This window comes from Strongylocentrotus purpuratus, unplaced genomic scaffold, assembly GCF_000002235.5.
Source record: "Strongylocentrotus purpuratus isolate Spur 01 unplaced genomic scaffold, Spur_5.0 spur5_scaffold_2, whole genome shotgun sequence".
Taxonomy (NCBI): domain Eukaryota; kingdom Metazoa; phylum Echinodermata; class Echinoidea; order Camarodonta; family Strongylocentrotidae; genus Strongylocentrotus; species Strongylocentrotus purpuratus.
In genome coordinates, this window is record NW_022145605.1 from 4,791,663 (window position 1) to 4,811,146 (window position 19,484).

The 19,484-nt window shown below is 37.6% G+C and overlaps 2 protein-coding genes across 2 annotated transcripts; both read left to right on the plus strand.

Annotated features, from left to right (window-relative positions):
* The first annotated feature begins 4,067 nt into the window (after nt 1-4,067).
* LOC588940 (heparan sulfate glucosamine 3-O-sulfotransferase 3B1-like) lies at nt 4,068-4,712 on the plus strand. Its single transcript, XM_030992529.1, has one exon. It carries the CDS (start codon nt 4,068-4,070, stop codon nt 4,710-4,712), a length of 645 nt encoding a protein of 214 aa, XP_030848389.1.
* A 9,937-nt stretch (nt 4,713-14,649) lies between these two features.
* Nucleotides 14,650-18,130, plus strand: LOC115926610. Its single transcript, XM_030991474.1, has 5 exons — nt 14,650-14,960; nt 15,204-15,325; nt 15,701-15,971; nt 16,878-17,122; nt 17,559-18,130. Exons 1-3 carry the CDS (start codon nt 14,845-14,847, stop codon nt 15,958-15,960), a joined length of 498 nt encoding a protein of 165 aa, XP_030847334.1. The 5' UTR covers nt 14,650-14,844; the 3' UTR covers nt 15,961-15,971; nt 16,878-17,122; nt 17,559-18,130.
* The last annotated feature ends 1,354 nt before the right edge of the window (nt 18,131-19,484 follow it).

A 19,484-nucleotide genomic window follows, 5' to 3' on the forward strand; every position in this document is an offset into this window, starting at 1 on the left:
TTGGAAAGAATAATAAAGAATAAGAAATGTTCCAACTGAGACGAGATGCAAACTGACCAAACTTTAATGTTTAATCCTATTATAGACATTTCTATATTTCTAGCACTTTCTATCCCATTTGTGATTCCAAAAACCTCACACCTCACGTCAATTACCATACTACATGTACTATCCTAATTGCTTCTAGACAGGTTCTATTAAAATACTGTATAAACACAATTGTCAGCACTCAACTTAATCTTTCAATTCAGGCACAAATACTGATGATGTTTATTCAGTATTATTTTTAATAGTTTCAATTACTGCACTTTGGTCAAATTTGATACAATCTCGGCACATGATCTATGTACAGTCAATATAGAGTTAAATGTTATCAAATAGGTACATTATCCCTCCTTAGACGGGCAGGGGTCTGCAATTCTTGTACTAAATTATTTTGTCCAGTGGTTATCCAGGCGGTGAGAATAATTGGGAAGGGGTGGGGCTTTGGGGGTTGGAGTTCTAGCATTCAGTTTCTACATGCGGCTCGCTTAAATTCATTTATAATAAGCACAAACTGGGGGTGGATTTTATTTGGGGGGTTCGAACCCCTGAGACCCCCACCCCCTACTCTCCAGACCCACCCAATTAAAACACTTACATTACTGCAGTTATATCGGAATAGGGCCGGTGAGACGACGGAAAGAAAAGTCTCTGTTGGACGTTTTGCTCAAAAACCGAGTTTATGTGCATGAGGTAGATCGACAAACCTATACATTTTCACGAAAGAATAATACCCAAGGATTGATCATTGTTTGCCTATATGTGTCAGTGGTTTGGCAAGAACAAGAAATCAACTGTGGCATTGATACATTTTGGGGATCGCAGTGAAGTACACATCGAGCCAGTGAGTACGAATTCTAGAATCTTCGTATGCGGTATACATTTGTAAAGCTAAGTTTATCGACCCCTTCTCGGGGTATGAGAGCACAAACAAAGAATAATATTAACGATTATTATGTATACATTTTAAATGTGTACAAAGTAGATAAACATAGTCTTAGATTTTAAAAAAATAGTTTAAAATATTAAATCCCTTCAACAACAAAATATTTATTGAACACGTTATTAAAGTACACTGATTTAATGTGACCATGAAAAGATATATGTTTCATTTTTTCAACATTAATTAATTATATATGCTTGTGGTTGCACCATGTGAGAGGGGGGGGGGGATTGGGGAGACCTGTAAAGGACTCTCGGTAATCTTTCTTTATTGAATGTGTGTAGTCCCGCAAGCTATCTACATCACCATTAAAACCGCTACCTGCATGTATAAGCAACATTAATTAATTATTCATCATGGGTCATCTGCAAGTAAATCGACGAGCTGTCTAAGGTTTTCGAGTCGGCTAAGCGTATATAAATGGTTTCTTTTTTTATGATTTAAAGTGACTCGTTAACATTGTTGATGGTTGATGAAAAAACTGCGTCAATGTTACTTATTATATTCCTTCTACTGTACTAACTCTCTAGCATGCAAAAATCCTGAAAAAATTCTCAAATCACAAATGTATTTATGGTTTTCCTTGAATGTGTCACTGATCAGCACCCTCTAACAGTAATTTCTCCCAATCATTTTTACATTTTCCCAACCGTTTTTCCATGAAAATAAGACATAAGACAGGTTTTTTTTAAATCTTTCAACACAAAAAGGTCTGGAATGGTATATTGAGCCAATCCATAGCTTTGTTACGATTTACATTCACTTAAAATGTTATTAAATTGAAATAATATAGATGGGAGGATTAAGGAATCGATCAGATCATAATTTTTTTTCCAGTTTTACCCTTAATAATGATCTGTTTTCACTCAAACTTTCGGATTTTCTTTAATTTTACATCTAGCATTGAAGTCTCACCCTCAGCACCATTTTCTCTATTCTGGACTAAGTCCCTTTAAAGTCCGTCTGTACTAGTGTGGCTATGAGGGATTAGACCACCAGAGTGGTCACTGACAGGTGGCTATCTCATCAACTCAGCTCTCAATTAACATAAGAAAAAGAGGATTATGGGGAACCAATGGTCACCGATTAGGCAATGTTTTCTATATAGAGGGAGCAAGTAGCTACAAGTAGTACAGTGAGCTTTAAAGCACGTTTAACAAAGGGGTAAAAAGCATATAAAGAAATCTTAGTTAACTGGGAAAGATAAGAATCAAAGCAAGAGACCAGAAATTTAAAGCTCCCTGACTGAATATGGAATTTAAAAAAGTAAACAAGAGTTTTTTTAAATATCAAGTCCTCAGTTGATGATAATTAGGAGTGATATCGTTAGGCTAATAAAAAATAAGATTATAGGGGACATGAATGAATAAACACGTGTAAGAAAATAAATTACATGCTTTTGGACATGAACATTGATTAAAAGGTGCCAAATGATTTTCGGAGACTGAATTAAAAAATTGACAATAACATGATAGCAAAGAATTAAAAACAAAAAGTGAAGAAAAGAAGGAAATAACAATAGCCTTATGCCTCTCATAATGAAATATACACGACTATGGCATATGAAATAATCTGAACTTGATTTGTTAGGATATTGAAATTGCCAATAAAGTTAATTTCTTGAAAATGTTTGCGATCGTGTTCTAGTGCTTTTGTGTTTCCTTCCTTTATAATCAGAGTTCTATATCAAAACTGCTTTATAAAACACAAGATAATCTCAAATACACGACATGTTAAGTAGGAAACCATATAGCTCCGTTTAGTCTCATTTCACAACGCACCCTATCGTCAGAGTCAGCAGCCATACATGTTAGCTTATGGAAGTGTACCAAAAAAAATCGTTAAAAATTCATTTTTTTTGTTTCAACGAAAAGCACATCCACCCCGACTTACGTTATCAATAGCTCTTTCATTGGAACCCTCATGTCCCATTGACTTTTGGAAGTTCACCCACCGTAATTTGCTCAAAATAGGTTACAAGCTCGTCATTGCCTATACATATAACAAGTTGAACTTTGGACTCAGTTCGCCGAGCGATTTTAAGATTATAGGTCAAGCACACGAAGGATAAGAAGCATGAATTATCATAGATCGCTTCTGCTTGGTTCATTATGTCCATTTCATCCAACCCCCCACCGTCATTTTTCCATTTAGTAAAAGCAAACATTTTGCCGAGGTAAGCAAAAACATGAATATTCATGAACGGTCAGACAATGCAGCCTTTTAGTACGTAACGTATAGTGAAAGAGAATGGGCGATGATCCGTCCAGGAGGTACATGTAGAGGTCAGTGGTTTGTGCTGGCACTGTTCCAGATAGCGAAAATGAGACAATCGGAGCAATATGTGAGACACTATTTAGAACAATGATTTTCCTTTCATATTTTAACAATGTTCTTTTCTTTTCTGCAGGAAAAGGTGGATTGACACATGTTAGGGCATGACGTGATAAACTTCCAGCATTCAACGGCCACTTGGACCAAGATGTCATCATCATTTAGAAAAGTTCCATTGAAATATTCCTTCATTGCAATTTCGATCATCGTTGTATATATTCTGACCATCATAGTTCTTCGCCCTATTAGCAGTTCTACTCATGAGCCAAAGCCTTGGGACATGAAACGAGTCGACAAAACTACGAAACAAAAAAGTTTGGGCCCTTGGAAGAATGATTCAACAAAAGAAACGCTTTCAGACCGTCCCATCGGCCCATGGAAGGTTCCTCCCATATTACCAGACACTCGAAATATTAAGGATAAATCCAAACCTAACTCAAAATCCGTCGACCATGTGAAAAAGAAACAATCTTTTATATTAGGAGATTGCTATCGCTACCATTCTCTCGGTATACAACTGTTACCAAGCGCAACTTTGAAAAAGAATCACTGCCAGAAACGACTTCCAAAGGCCCTAATTATTGGCGTAAGAAAATGTGGAACGATGACTCTTCTGCAATATATGCAACTTCACACCTCGATTACTATCAACGGTGAGACTCAATTTCCTTCAAGAATTAATTTCACGGCAAAGGATGTCTCAAAATGGAAGGATCAAATGTATTATTCAAGCCCGCGCACGCTTCCCATGACGGAGACTTCTTGTTATGTTCGAGCGCGCGTTGAATCCAAACGACGCTTGAAGGCTTTCCTGGATGACGACTTGAAAATCATCGTCATCATCCGTGACCCTGTCACCCGTGCCGTCTCTGACTATGTCCACAAGCTCTCCGTTATCTTCCATGGTAGATTGCCACCCAACGAATCATTTCCCATTACGCACAGAGGTGATGTTCTGCGTGAGTCCATCAAGGATACTATCATCAACGTATCAACGGGACGGTTAAGAGATGGACAACAACTTGTGCGCTTTGGTCAGTACATTACCGATCTAAGAGGTCTGATGGAGGTCTACAGTCGTGATCAGTTACTTATTCTTGACGGTGAAGCTTTCGTTGAAGACCCTCTCCCAAGTCTACAGCGTGTCGAGACATTCCTGGGGGTTCCCAAGTTCTACAAAAGAGACCACTTCCGGGTGAATCCTCAGACTGGTTTCTATTGCGCGCATGTTCCTGAGCGTCCATTCTATCACTGTGCTGACCCGAAACATAAGGGGCGTCCTCATCCTACCCTTGATGATGACTCAGAAGAAAAACTTCGAGATTATTACCGTCCCTTTAATCTGCAGCTAGCAAAGGAATTAGATCTCGACTTTCCTTGGTTGTTTCAGTGAAATCCACCAGAGGCATTTACGAAGCAACAAATATACTGATATGTAAATTCAGCATAATTATCACAATCAACATAATCAATGCTATGTTGTCAAGGGGTCATTGTAAGTTGGTGCACACAAGGTTAACCAATTCACATGACCAAAGATCAAAGAGACTCATATGGTCTCGTGAAGGCGACGTCAGATCTTGTAGACGTCGCATCTTGGCCCTTAACGATCACGTGGTATAAACTATTGAACTACAAAGATTTACTGGAAAATTTACTGGAAATACAAAAAAAGAGAAAAAGATTTTAAACACTTCCAACAGATATGCATACATATTGTTAAACTTATATTTTAATATGCCATGTGGTTCCTGTAGATGATATTTGTAGTTTTTAGGAATATCCAAGATGTTCTTTTATATTAGTTAAATACATGTAATATGCTATTATAAAACTGTTGATAAATAATCATTGTATCGTTCAGAGGTGTTATAAGGATATTACAAGGTATTGTAATATATATATATGTATATATTAAATGACATTTTGATAGTAAGTATCATCTGGATTTTCGTATTCAAGGTTTGAATATTAATTAATTTTCTAATGCACGAACTGGATATAAATGTGATGTATCTGTTTATGTACACCATTTACCATCGCAGGGGTAAGAATTCCCATTATATTTTTAAGAATTCAACCCAAGACATATTTTAATTTTTAAAGTGTTTCTTTTCAAAAATATTCGTGTAGCCCCTCTTTGGTGCCACATAAGTATTACAAACAGGGATTAACCCCTTTAAAGTATGGCATGAATAGCTATACATACAGTAGTGATAGAAGAGAGTTTTTTGTAACTTTGTGGCGAAAGCAAATTGTTTATATTAGCAAATAGTTCTTGTGAGTGGGTCTTGCCAGAGGTTCAACCTTTCAACCTATATGGCCTATTGGGCGATAATTTTTGGACTGCTCCGTATTAATTGCTATAGGGGTAGAAAGTTTTTAAGATAAAAGTATATTTCATATTTGTATGTTCTATGTTAATTATAGTTTTTATTAATTTGCATGACTTTGCTTATGATATTTGTTCAATGTCTTATATTGCTGTATAAATGACTCAAGGATCAACACCCACAACCAACTATTACTATTCAGACCCCCTTTCCTATGATAATGGTATATCCGATATACCAACATCCAAGATTTTCTTGAGGCATCTTCCTCTTTCACTATTACGAAGATCATGGAGAGGAAGGATCCTCAAAACATCAGTCTTCAATAACTTCTGTTTTTCCCTGCCCTTTCAGATCAGGCTAAAGGTCGTCGACCCAATTACCCCTTGTCAACCTGAGACCCTCTGTAATTTGTCAAACTTAGTTTTGTTTTAAGCCAATATGTAACCAGGACTAGTAATAAAGGAATCAACCTATACATTTCCTGTATATTGCGTAGGTCTCTAGTTTATTTCGAGATAGACTAGATTCTTGTTGATTGAGTATGAATGTGTGTGTGCTGTAATTGTTTGATAACTTGTTTCTGTGGACCGACAGGTGGAGAAATAAACTAGAAATGCAATCGTGTAACAACGATGTGCGTGCAATGACGTCATGTTTCTACGTGTCAAACGAAAGAGCTTCTCTCGGACTATCCAAAGCAATTTGTACGAAGTCTGTAGCTTCTGTGATATTGTAGATAGGTAGGGCGAGAGAAAGGCCTCAACAATGACCTTGATGGGATTGTAGGGACTACGCCTACGAAGCTTGAAAGAAATTGGGATAGGGGAAAGAACCTAGAAAGGGCTCGCAAGCACTGCGTGCAAAAACCAATGGGATTTGGTGCATGTTCGTCATTAAAATAAAGATCGTTTTGGGGGCCAAAAGCGTGAACCCGATATGCCCCATAGATAATGCGTGTAATGCATGGGCGGAAAACGTACAGGATCTGTATTATATATGACCGGAGTTAAAAAAAAATTTCTCTCTCTTTATCTCTCTTTATGGGCCGTATTTGGTATCATTAGAAAGAGAATTTCATGATTGTTATTGTAAACCACTCTTTTTTTTCCTATGATAATCCTATCGAAACATGTGATGTAAAATATATTTAAAGGATAAAATGGCGTCTTAAATGGCCCTCCTGACCAATTTATAAAATCCGGCCACGAGGTGCCCTGCGTATTGCAACTCGGAATGTCACTGCACATTTTCAAGAAAAAAAAAGGATGTTTAGGGGGCGAAAAGCAGTCTGAAAAAATGACGTCATGGCCGATAAGTGTTATAATCGGGCGGAAACTCGGCGGAATTCGTATAGTGACCCTTGTTCGAATGCGATTTACTCAAAAAAATTCTGTGTGAACATATACCATACTTGGTATCATTCGAAAGGGCACTTCATTGCGGTCAGTTTGAAACAATTGTCATCTGCGCGAAACGTACTGCACGCATCAAACGCGCTATTACGTAATGCATAGTAAATTCATCATTTTGGGCGATAACTTTCTGAAAAGGGCATTAAAATTTACTAAACTTGGCAGACAGTTGTCGCGTATAAGGATACATGTGTCTGCCAAGTTTCTCTATTTTAGAGCAAGTTGAAGTTATTTCTCAATTTTCTTGAAAATGGCGAATTTGGAGGGCATTTTTCTCAAAGTCGGTCAATGTTAGGGTATATGATTTTGTATATGGCTGGAAAGGGCATATCTTCAAGTATCTAAATAAAAAAAAAGGTACGGATTTGCCAAGCCATAATGGAGATACGGCCACAGAGAGAAAGTCAATTCCCAGAACTTTAGAGGACGCTATTTATGTTTTGCAAAGCCTTTGGAGCATGAAATTCGGCATGGTTATGTGCAATTATGAGATAAAGATACTGTAAGATTTAAATACAAAACGGAATTCATATGAGAAAGTTATAGCAGTTTTAGATTATTTAGTGGTCAATTTTTCAAGAACTTGAGAGATTTTTGACGGAGTCGGATTCAGATTTAAATTTTGAGTACGAAGATGGCATTTTGAAGGTCAGGTTAAAGGTCGCAGATAAAAGAACATCTCTTAGACTATCTAGAGGAATTTGTTAGAAGTTTGTAGGATCTAGGATAGTGGAGATAGGAAGGAAGAAAGAAAGGCCTTAAAATGGACCAGAAACGGACAAAATGGCGCCTGGACGGTTATGCATGAGTGATTTCGAGAATCGAAGAATGTAGTGACCTTGATGAGATGTTAGAGATGATGCCTATGAAATTTGAAAGGAAAAGGGCATGAGAAAAGCACCTTACTAGAAATAACAAGCACTACGTGCAAAACGAGTGCGATTTCCGGACGATAAAGATAAGGAAAAGGAGAATATTAATGGGGCAGAATGTGAACGAAAACAAGGCAATGACGAAGGTCGTCATTGCAAATACCAAATTCCGCTGCGCTAGATAAATTTCTTGAAATGCTAGAGCGCCGTATGGCAGCCGTGCTAAAGCCAGGGTAATAATCGGGAGCGCCAGGAGGGTCAAATATGACTGACATGAGCGCTACCCAATAAACAAAATAACGTGAAAATCACGTCAATATCAAGGTATCGACTTGAGGAGAGTTACGTTCTTCAAACACCTGACATTTACGTAAATGTGTTAATACGTTTAATTACATCTTCATAAACAAAATTATCGTGTCACAGAAACACGTGAAGCGTTAGTAATAGTTTTAGTCAAAATATCTGCGTGAAATTCACGTGAATATTACGAGGCTGACTTGAGATTAATCATGTTCTTCATTCACGTGAAATTTACGTCGAAGAGGAAATATGTTACTGTAACCCGCATTTAACCCAATAATTAAGCAAATGTTCCACAATAAATGAATAAAAATAATGACGTTCTCATCCCGTTTCTGAACATCGTGTTTCGGATCTTCCATAATTACGTCCAGGCGCGCCGGAAGCAGTTTGGGATTAGAGGGGGTGAGGGGTGCAAACATCCCAAAAGAGGAAGCTAGTTGCCACTGGTCCAGTTGATGAACCAGTTAATGCTAACTGGTAACGCTGGAAATTGAATTGGGCTAAATGATCCAGTTTATCCAGGCCAGTTAGAATTCAACTGGTCTAGCTGAGCCAATAGAATCATTTGGTAAAACTTCCAACCAGTTGAACGGTAACAACACTTCAGTACTGGTACGTCTGTATTTCCAATGTAAAGGCATTGGTAATAAGTAGACTTACATAATTTAATTAATCGAAAAAAAATTCATATACTTGTATTTTATTGAAAGTATTTTAGTTTATAGTTAATGTTTCCCTTATTCATGTTTAATGAAATGTATTTTATGGCGAAATATCCTAATAACTGGTAATTTATATTTGTAGTATTTTCGAAATGAATTGCATATAATAGTAATCAGTAATCAGTAATTAAGAAATATGCTGTAAATTCAGATAAATTGTTTTAAAAACCCAGATCTGCACGCACCCCATATTCAATATGCAAATTAATTGGTGTCAGCTGGTTCAACTGGAACTATGCCAACAGTCAGTCATCGACTGGTGCAACTGTAAATATGCACAGTAATGAAAATATGCCAACAGTCAGTTATCAACTGGTGAAAATAGAAATATGCCAACAGTCACGGGATTATCACCACGGAACTTAAATGGTAACTGTGAAACCATCAAGACACCCAAGAATAACTCATCTTTCACACCTGGAAATCACGGAATGCCCAGCTTATATTAATAATCCGTTTGAGTCACGAGATCATCACCGCGGAACTGCTGGCAATTTTGACTACCATTTAAATAGGTGTTTTAAGACACCTAATAATGACTAATTTTCAAACCTAAAAATCACGGATGCTCAGCTTAGATTAATAATCCGTTTGAGTCACGAGATCATCACCGCAGAACTGCTGGCAACTTTGACTACCATTTAAATAGGTGCTTTAAGACACCTAATATTTACTATTTTTTTACACCTAAATATCACAGATTCACAGCTTATATTAATAGTCCGTTTGAGTCACGTGATCATCACCGTGGAACTGTTGGCAACTTTGACTACCATTTAAATAGGTGTTTCAAGACACCTAATAATGACTAATTTTTCACACCTAAATATCACGGATTCACTGCTTAGATTAGTAACCAGTTTTAGCCAGTTGAACATCACTAAATAAAGTTATGGTAACTTTGAAACCATTTAAAAGGGTGTTTTAAAGGCCCACTGCACTACTTGTAGCTACTTGCGCCCTCTATATAACAAACAATGCCTAATCGGTGACCATCGATCCCCATGATCCTCTTTTTCTTATGTTAACTGAGAGCTGACTTGATGAGATAACCACCTGTCCAGTGACCTTGTAGGGCGGTCTAATCCCTCCTGTAAACTATGGCAGATAAGCTTTAAGACACCTAGTAATTACTAATTTTTCACACCTAAAAATCACGAATGCCCAGCTTAGATTAATAATCCGTTTTAGTCACGAGATCATCAACGCGGAACTTAGGGCAACTTTGACTACCATTTAAAAAGGTGTTTTAAGACACCTAATAATTACTGGTTTTTTACACCTTAATATCACGGATTGACAGCTTAGATTAGTAATCAGTTTTAGCCACGTGATCATCACCAAGAAAGTTATGGTATCTTTGAAACCTTTTAAAGAGGTGTGTAAGACACCTCAGAATTACTAATTTAATATAACCAGAGATTCACGGACAGAACAATAAGACGATTAGCCGGTGTAAGTAACGTGATTATTACCATCAACCTTGGATAACCTGTGAAACCAATTGATAAAGGTGCTTAAAAGACCAACTAATTACTTATTTATCACCACCATCGGTTAACGGAAAAAAAACTCATTGTTTGGTCAAGTGGTTATTTGGTCATAAACACTTGATTTACAGAGGTAAGTGGAATCACGTGGGGTGCGAGGGGGCAGAGCCCCATGAACTTCAGGGATTAAGGCATTTCATTACGGTCAGATGAGCAGTCAGGGGCCCAGGGGCGGTGCCCGAGAAGTTCAAGGCTTTGAGGCATATTTATTTACGGTCAGATCACTCAAATGAGCATATTTGATACCTTATCTGTGACACGGGCAGGTCACAATTTGGAGTGGGGTCCAGGGGGCAGAGCCCCCGGAAGCTCAGGTGTTTTAGGCATTTAATTACCTTCAGATGAGCATCCAGGGGCCCGCCAAAGAGCTCCACTGGGGTCCAGGGGGTGGAGCTCCTGGAAGCCTTGGGGTTTTAGGAATGTAATTACGGTCAGATGAGCATTCAGGGGCCCGCTATAGGGCCTCACTGGTATCGAATTAGAAATAAATCATGTTAGAATTTTATGTGGGCGTCAACTTCCCCCTCCCACCCCCCCCCGCCAGTGCAAATATCCGGGGGGGGGGGTCACTCCCAACATGACTGGCTACGCATCCGGTTCCAGAACAAGCGTCGTCAACGTTTTCCTTAAAAAGGGGCGTTTTTCAAGCACTGATCGCACACAAACCAAAAAGAGGGTACCTTTTCAGGTTCACAGGTTTTGACGTGTGCGATACATTCGCCAATATATAGGGTCATTACAGACATGGTGCGATACGCCATTACTAGGGTCCATTTCAGAGGTTGATGGATACGGGAGGGTAGCACGTGTGTATGATAGTGACACCCCCCCCCCCCCCTCCGGCAAATATAAGCGGGTGGTCATATCAACGTAGGCCTATATCTATGATAAGACCTGATATGATGTAAAAATGATATGATATGGTATGATATGATATGATATGATTATGATGTGATAATTATGATATTATATATAATGAAATATATATATATGAAAAGTACTTTTCAGCATGCAATGATCATTGCTGCTATTTGTTTGTTTGACTTTATTTCCGCATTTTTCACCATAAGGTATAATAACAAGTGAAATACAAACGAGGTATATATTATTGAAAAAGGTACAATTATAATCATATCATAATATAAACCAATTGAATAATAATATCTTTAAAAAAATCCACATAGTTTAATATCATTTCAAAATTTCAAAAAACAGGAGACCGCCATCTTCAGCTAGAGATTGGACGTGATGTTGTTGTTCTGGGTCACTAATGACCACTATTTATCATGGGCCTACATGCTATATATGGTACGCCGGTGCTTTCATCACAGATTATGTTGCAGTATGTTTTGCGTGTATAATCAAACATTTCTGAGTGGCCATCTCTTTATAAAGACCACCTGTGTATAGTGGCCATGCATTTTCCCTCCCTCGAGAGAGAAACGCACTATGAACATAACAGACAAAGAAAGCGGACAAAATATGCAGTTCCTCAGGTAGACAAAGGAACATCCCTTCACTGCTATTATGTAAAAAGGGGAATATGCATGTGACACCTGTTCTACACATTTTTACATAATAGCAGTGAAGGGATGTTTCTTTGTCTACCTGAGGAACTGTATATTTTGTCCGCTTTCTTTGTCAGTCATATTCATAGTGACGTGTGCTGTGAAATGTAACTGTTTAGAAAGACCACCTGTGTCGGTGCTGGGTGTCAGTGGCTATTTTTTCTGTTTCCCTTCGGTGGCCTCAAGAGATGCAGGTTTGACAGTAATTGTTTTTTAAGAGACGTGTATCAATTAAATGTCTGTTCTATAACTTCACATCTTATTCCATAGCATATGTCATCTTTCCTGACTTGATTTGCATGAAGTCTTTCGTCTGTGTCTGATCGTCAACGAAACGGAGTTAAGTCTTTTGTCAATTCCGTTTGTTGCTATGGCAGGCAGCCAGTGAAAACGAATTCGTTTAGTCAAATTATGGAAATGCAAGCATCACTTTAAAAAAACAGAAATTTGTTATTCCTGGCCCATTTTCCTGATTGAGGTGTCATATGAAAGAGCAGAAAATGAACTTTTTATAAATGTGAATTTTTCTTCGAAATTCAGATACTGCCCGCCAAATGACTTTTTGGTTTCCTTCCTTCCAATTGCTTTTAATCACTCATGCGTAAAAATGCATCATATAAGTTACATCAAATGAAAGAGGAGGATCTAAGCTTTACAAATATGTGTCATTCATTAATTATAATTGTGATTAAGTTATGATAAAATATTGATAATTTTCGGTTTCGTGTTTTCTGGGTCGCACTGTATAGTGATGCGATGCGATGCGAAATGAAATGATTTAATATAATATGATATAGTCTGGCAAGTAAACTTTCATTACTGAATTCCTTTTGTATTTGTATCATTTGTATTCATATAGTCCTCTTACCTGTTGCAACAAATTACGTTCTAGCCTTGTAGACATAGGCGGATATTCCTGGGAATGGGGGGATATATCCCCACCCCCCGAAAAAATTGAATAAGGGGGATCATTCCCCCCTAGTGGTATGCATATTTTTATGGTAAAATGATTACTGTAAAGGCTTTCATTTAAATTTTACCTAAAAGTGTTAAAAGTCTAAGAGCCTAAAAGTTTAAAATCCCCCCCCCCAAAAAAAAAAAAAAATTAGCTTCAGAGGAGCGGGCGCACATCCCTCCCCAGACGCTCATTGACGCTAACGCGCGTGTGTGCGTGTGTGCGTGTGTGTGTGTGTGTGCGTGTGTGTGTTTTCTACATTCTATAGCTTTGTATTTTCATCACTTGTATATACAGTTACGTTACATTCTATTGTTTCACCTTATTGTATTATAGGGCCCCGCTCACAAGCGAAGCTTCTGAAGGGGTCCTACAGCCATTCATTTTATGATGTGATCAAGTTAATAAATGATGATTAATGTACTATTACCATTCTCTTTCTTAGGTAAAAGATCATATCATATTTTGTGTGGTTTTGAATAGATTGAACTTGAACTTACCTGATCGTAAATACTTTAGCCCTCCCCCCCCCCAACACTTTTTAAAACGTTTCGTGGGGCCTGTTTTGTATGTTTGTATGCAGTTATTTCGATGATAGCCTACGATCTACAACAGAAAGAGGTCATGGAAATTACGTAATCAAAAGTGAATTCCATGACATGCATGGTACCTAAGTGAAAGTATTTTTTTCAAAAGGGGGAATTATAAAGCACCGCTATCACATTAGCAGCGATTATTCTCAAATGCAAAAAGCACCATCTCCAAAATCTGTTGGAAATTGGGGTCATTTAAACTCGTACCATGTGTTAATTACAAATTGGTCTATATTCCGGACTGGGTAGAAAACACAAGTGATGTGATGTTTGGGTGATTATAGAAGGGTGAATCTGTGTTTGTCTCATGGCAAATCAATACAACATTCCAATTCAACAGATTGTACACATTGACGAAATAAGGGAAATACATGTAAGTCTATTATGCGGTCTGATTGTTTGACGATTTTAGTGATTTCAAAAAAGAAATATTTATCACACTTTGCTCACTTTCTTCTTCTTCTTCTTCTTCTTCTTCTTCTAACTGTCTCCTCTGACCAGGCACGTAGCCAGAGTTTTATGTTTGGATGGGGGGGGGGGGGGGGGGGGGGCACATACATGTAATCGATCGAGGTCCAAAAAAGGGGTCTAAAAAAGTTCAACCGTTCTTTTTTTTGGGGGGGGGGCACGTTGCCCCCCCCCCCCCCCGTGGCTACGTGCCTGCCTCTGACACCGATTTTGTTTGCAGGTTTATTGTTGCGTGTCCATCAAAATGAAAGAAAGGCGTTCACGTCATACGGGGCACACTTTACTGATCACCCATGCAGGAGCACAATAGTACCTGTTCATGAATAACCTTATAATGCTCTATCAATCAACAGCTGAAGACGATAGCTTCAAGCAGTTCCTCTACAAATCAGATGTTAGAAAGTACGAGGTTCGCTGGAATTCCAAAATTATTAGCATGACAATAGATTTTAGCACGGTGGGCTCAATAGCATGACAGTTATCACCAGTATAATATGCTTGGAACCCGTTGCCATTATTAAATGCCTTTGTCTTGGGTGTATGTGATTCGTTCGTCTGCTCAAACCACGTGATGCATTCAAAGAAACCGCCCGCGCAAATCGAATTTTAGGTTTCGTGTAAGATGAGGGGCTAAAAATCTGCCTGTCTCTGCTAGATTCTGTCCTAGACAAGTCGCTTGGAGATTTTTACTTAGTTTTTGCTTCGTAATTGAATTCGTCGTCTTCGTATTGCTTAGTGTCATAATGATTGCTAACCGGTACAACGATAACTGCGTGGAGTATACCCAGAAGGGTACGCGTTGTTTGAGGAAGGTACCCCTGGCCTTAGGTATTGAAGGAGAGTGCTGGCAACACCGTCAGTAAGTACACAACAATTTCCTAAATTAAAACCAAATTTACCAACCATAGTTGATTATACATTCAAGAAGTATAATGACCCCTAAGTGAGTTGAAATAGGTTTCTTTAGAGTCATCCTTTGTCGAATTACCTAATCAAAAGTGTTTAAAAAATTGTAACATGTGCACTTTATAATTATTTGAAATATATTATTATTGGCAATCTGGTAGTAATATGTTCTTGTTTTATGTTTCCTGTATTACAGACAGCCAGCCGAAGTCCAGTGCTCTGCACATACGGGGCTTCATGGGAATGGCAGACGTTGCAGCCGGCGTGGACGTCACTCGCTAGACGAAAACGCCGTTGAACTCTACTGCACGCAACACGGTATGTATTTATTCAAAGTAAACCTCTCAAAATTACTGTTACTTCTCATTTGTTTAAAAGGCAGTCATGTGGACCATAGACCTTTACTGGTTAAAAATAGTATGTATAGAATCGTGAATAATGATTCATGACGAAAATATTTTGAGACTAATTACACTGCCCCTATAGCTGTATGTAAGATGTTGGATCATTCAAAGTGTACGCTTTGTACTGTGACATTTTAATGAGTTGGGCCACCATTTTGCCTTTTTTTGGGGGGGGGGGGGGAGGTAGATCTATATAACAAATATCAATGGAGAATCGTGTATTTTAATGTAATCGGTGAAATGCTATGAAGCACATCCTAACCATTTATATTTTGCTTGGTTCATACAGTCAACAAGTTGCATCGCGAGAACGGTCGTGCGGAGGTCGTTTCTGCTAATCGCCAACAGCAGGATGAACAGCGTAGGAGGGCGGAGGAGCGTGAGCAACTCCACCCGAGACGAAGGTCACCGCGTCTGGTAGAGCGAGAGATCGCAGCTGCCGCCGCTGTTCAGCTCGCCGCAGCAAGAGAGCAACGTCGTGCCGCCAATCGGGCAAACCAGAACCTGCGGAGGTCGGCCCGGATTGCCGCGAGGCGAGGCAATGTGTGATAATAGCCTGGGTAAGTAAAATTACTTTATATCTACACTCGCCTATTTTTATAATCATAACAATACCCCCCCCCCCTCCGAACAAAAATAGATGAGCATACAATGTACTCAAAATATAATTATGTAATTTGAAGACTTGTGTATCTGCCCAAACTTTACCAACATAGCAGCAACTTTAGTTGAAACAAAGTGAGCCGAGGTGGTTTCAATGTTTCTTTTATCATCGATCCCTAAAGGGCCTTAACAGTAACATGTTATTTACCACTTATGTATAGGGGGTTCTGAAAATGAATAAATCTGAATGCATATTCTGTTGTCAAGTACGTTAAAAAGAAGTATGAAACCAAACATATGGCTCACAATGAAATTAAAGGGGATGTACTCCCTGATATTAAGTTGATTTTAATAGAAGCAGATAAATGAGAGAAACAGGCCAGTGAAATTTTGAGCATAAACCGATTGAAAATAAGAAAGTTATTATGGGAGCACGCAATCAAACATAATTGGTGATTCTGACGTATCACGTGACGTGAGCTCGCCTCCCGGTGTCCTTTCCCCCAAAATCCTAAAAACGTATATTTTCACTTAAGAAATGTTTCAATCATATATCAACCCTAAGTATAATCATTGCTATGTTTGGTTTTATACAACCCCTGTATGAAACGTTTCTATTCCGTCATCAATAGCTAAGAGAATTTAAAAAAAAAAAAAAAAAAATCTGTACAGAGCAAGTAGGAGAGGAGCTATACATGATGACAGCTTAACACATTCATAACTTTCATATTTTTAATTTGATATTGCACTACTTTGTTTCTCATTTTTATGGTTTTATTACAACCAACTTGATATCAGGGTGGACTTCCACTTTTAGTATGAATGATTTTTTTTAAAACTCACTTTGTTCTTCTTTCCTACAGACTGATTCGCAGAAGCAGCAGGGGGGAGACCGAGGGGGGATACTGGGTCGAACACTGCTGAGGTTCTCGGGACGTAAACGCCTTGCTATAGGAGTAGTAGGGAGGAAGCCGAGACGGGTAGTGCATGGTCACTCAAACCAGGCCCGCTGCACTATCGTGGTCAAGAAAGACTGGGTGTGGTCAGTCGTGGTAGACGCCGGAGGCCATTCTCTTTCTTTGACCGCCTGTAAATTATTTCCAAGAAGGTATGTGTACTGTTCATTATTAGGCTTCAAACAGTGGCCCGAATTCACAAAGGAGGTTTGTCGACAAATCTCCTTTATGAATTCGGGCCACTATGTTTGAAATAGTAATCAGTTATTTATAGCATTATAGCAGTCCATGGTGAGTCTTCATGTTTGCTTCTGTTTGCTCATGTCCTCATCATTTTTGAAAGTATGCAACTGCTATGTTTCCTCTATTTTATAATTAGTAAATGTAGGACCGAAAGGTGAAAAGTATTTGAATATTTGTTCAAGATACTTGGAAATAAATCTATTTTGAAATGAATGTATAAACTTGCTATATACTATACCTAACAAAATGTAATAATTTGTCTTTTAGTTTTAAGATTGTATCTGCCCCATCATATTTCCTTTGAGATGCCTAATACAGCATTCTGTTTACCTCTTTATTCCACAGATCAGGCCTCGCCGTGGGACGCGCACACACGTCGTAGGTATGCAGGTATTTCAATGTCTACCTTGTGACAATATGTTCCTATTCACCAGATCTTATTACCCCCATACCTCCTAATTGGAGGCATGTATATCTATGAGTTTGACACGTTGGTTACTAAGTTGAGAACTTGTGAATATTTGGTCGAAAATCTTTTTGAAATATACATTATATTGTTATAACAAAGGATTCAGAAGGTGTCTTCTTTTGTAAGTCTTAGTTATTGGGTTTCGCAATCATCCCTCTCATAAAAGCAGTTATACTGATATTTCAAATTGTATCTTGTTGTAAGAGTTAGACGTGGCAGGAGTTTTCCAATTACCCAGTTTGTAATTAGCACGAAATATCCACTGAATATCTAAACATGGAGAGACCCAACATGATCCTTAAAGTGGAGGAGTTACATGAATGCCCTGTATGTCAATTTAGAGATATGCAACTTTACCTGTGTATCATGAAATATCATAACGGTGCATGAAATAAAATGAATATTTAAACATGAGCATGTATGCAGTAGTGCCTCATTTTGCACATTTTTTAAATACCAAAAACAAATTTAGACTGCAATTACAAACTGGCTTGTTATAGTATGTGTACCGGTACTTGTGGAAAGAATGTACTTTCATGTGGAATATCAAAAAATTAGAAAAGAATTAGAAAAGAAGATTCCATCAACTAATGATCTTATACGAAAATGGTTTCAAACTAATAAAATGAAATACTATTTAAAAAAAATAAAATTAAAAAAGATAAGTAACATTAAGAATAAAAATATAAAATGAAAAAAATGATTCAATTGAATAGAATACATTCTTTTTATAAAAAATGGTTAGAAATGCGAAGTTTCAAACAGTAAAACCACTTTAATTATTAAGCATTATTGATCATAAAAATTTTCCAGTCCATTGAAACAAATACGTAAAATCTCAGCTTCTAATTGCAATTACTTGATTCAAATTTCTTATACATTATATCCAATTTATGCATATATAGGTTCTACTCACTTATAACAAATCCCATTCTGTTTCTCTTTTTGTCGCGGATTGTTCTCAATCCTATCTTTTAAAGGGGTGCATATTCCCGACATCTTACAATTTGAAGAAAAAAAGGAATCACTTAATCTAAGTCACCTTACACCTTTATGTGTGGCTGGGGTAAAATAGTTGTCCATTTATAGTTGAGTATGAGACAGTATTTTAATTTGTTGATTTTGGTATATTATTCAAAGTTAACATAAGACGTAGTAGCATGACATATCGGACACAAAATATATAGTGTTCACTACTTTCAGGTATACAGCCCCTGTAAATCCCATGTGTGTTCTTTAATAGGATTGGTTATACTCTCTGTGAAATGTAATATTTTTATCCTTTTTCCTTCTCCGCTAATCTTTACAGTTTGTCTCTTCAATCTTATACAATAGTATTACTTTTATTGTGGGTTGTTTTTGTTGTTCGTCTAGTAGGATATGACTCCTTTTACATGTCATTAAATATATTATAAACTTTTTTCTGATTTTCTTCTCAATTCTCTACTAAATAAGTTAAATTATTTAATACAGTAAGCCCTACTTCAGATTTGTAACAAAAATACCTTCAAACACACCCTATCCTTTTCAAAATGACTTATCAAATTCTCACTTGCATGAATATTCTAACTCCTTCCCATCTCCTATTGATACATCCCCCTTCCTCTATAACTCTTTAAAAAAAAATAACAATAGACAAATTAGTATCGCACTGTATATATTAAACATCTACGAAAGTTGTGATTCCCTCTTTCAGTCTTTTGTTACTATCCAACAATTCTCAGTATTTTTTAACAGCTGCTTATCTTGTCCAATGCTCTCTTTGATTAACCCTTCTCTCCATTGCTGCAGGTATGTTTCTC

What these genes read in the sequence shown, in the direction of transcription:
- LOC588940 (XM_030992529.1), top strand. Translation starts at nt 4,068, where the DNA reads ATGACGGAGACTTCTTGTTATGTTCGAGCGCGCGTTGAATCCAAACGA.
- LOC115926610 (XM_030991474.1), top strand. Translation starts at nt 14,845, where the DNA reads ATGATTGCTAACCGGTACAACGATAACTGCGTGGAGTATACCCAGAAG. An exon ending in GAGTGCTGGCAACACCGTCA is followed by an intron (nt 14,961 to 15,203) that starts GTAAGTACACAA and finishes CCTGTATTACAG; the next exon opens with ACAGCCAGCCGAAGTCCAGT. An exon ending in ACTCTACTGCACGCAACACG is followed by an intron (nt 15,326 to 15,700) that starts GTATGTATTTAT and finishes TGGTTCATACAG; the next exon opens with TCAACAAGTTGCATCGCGAG.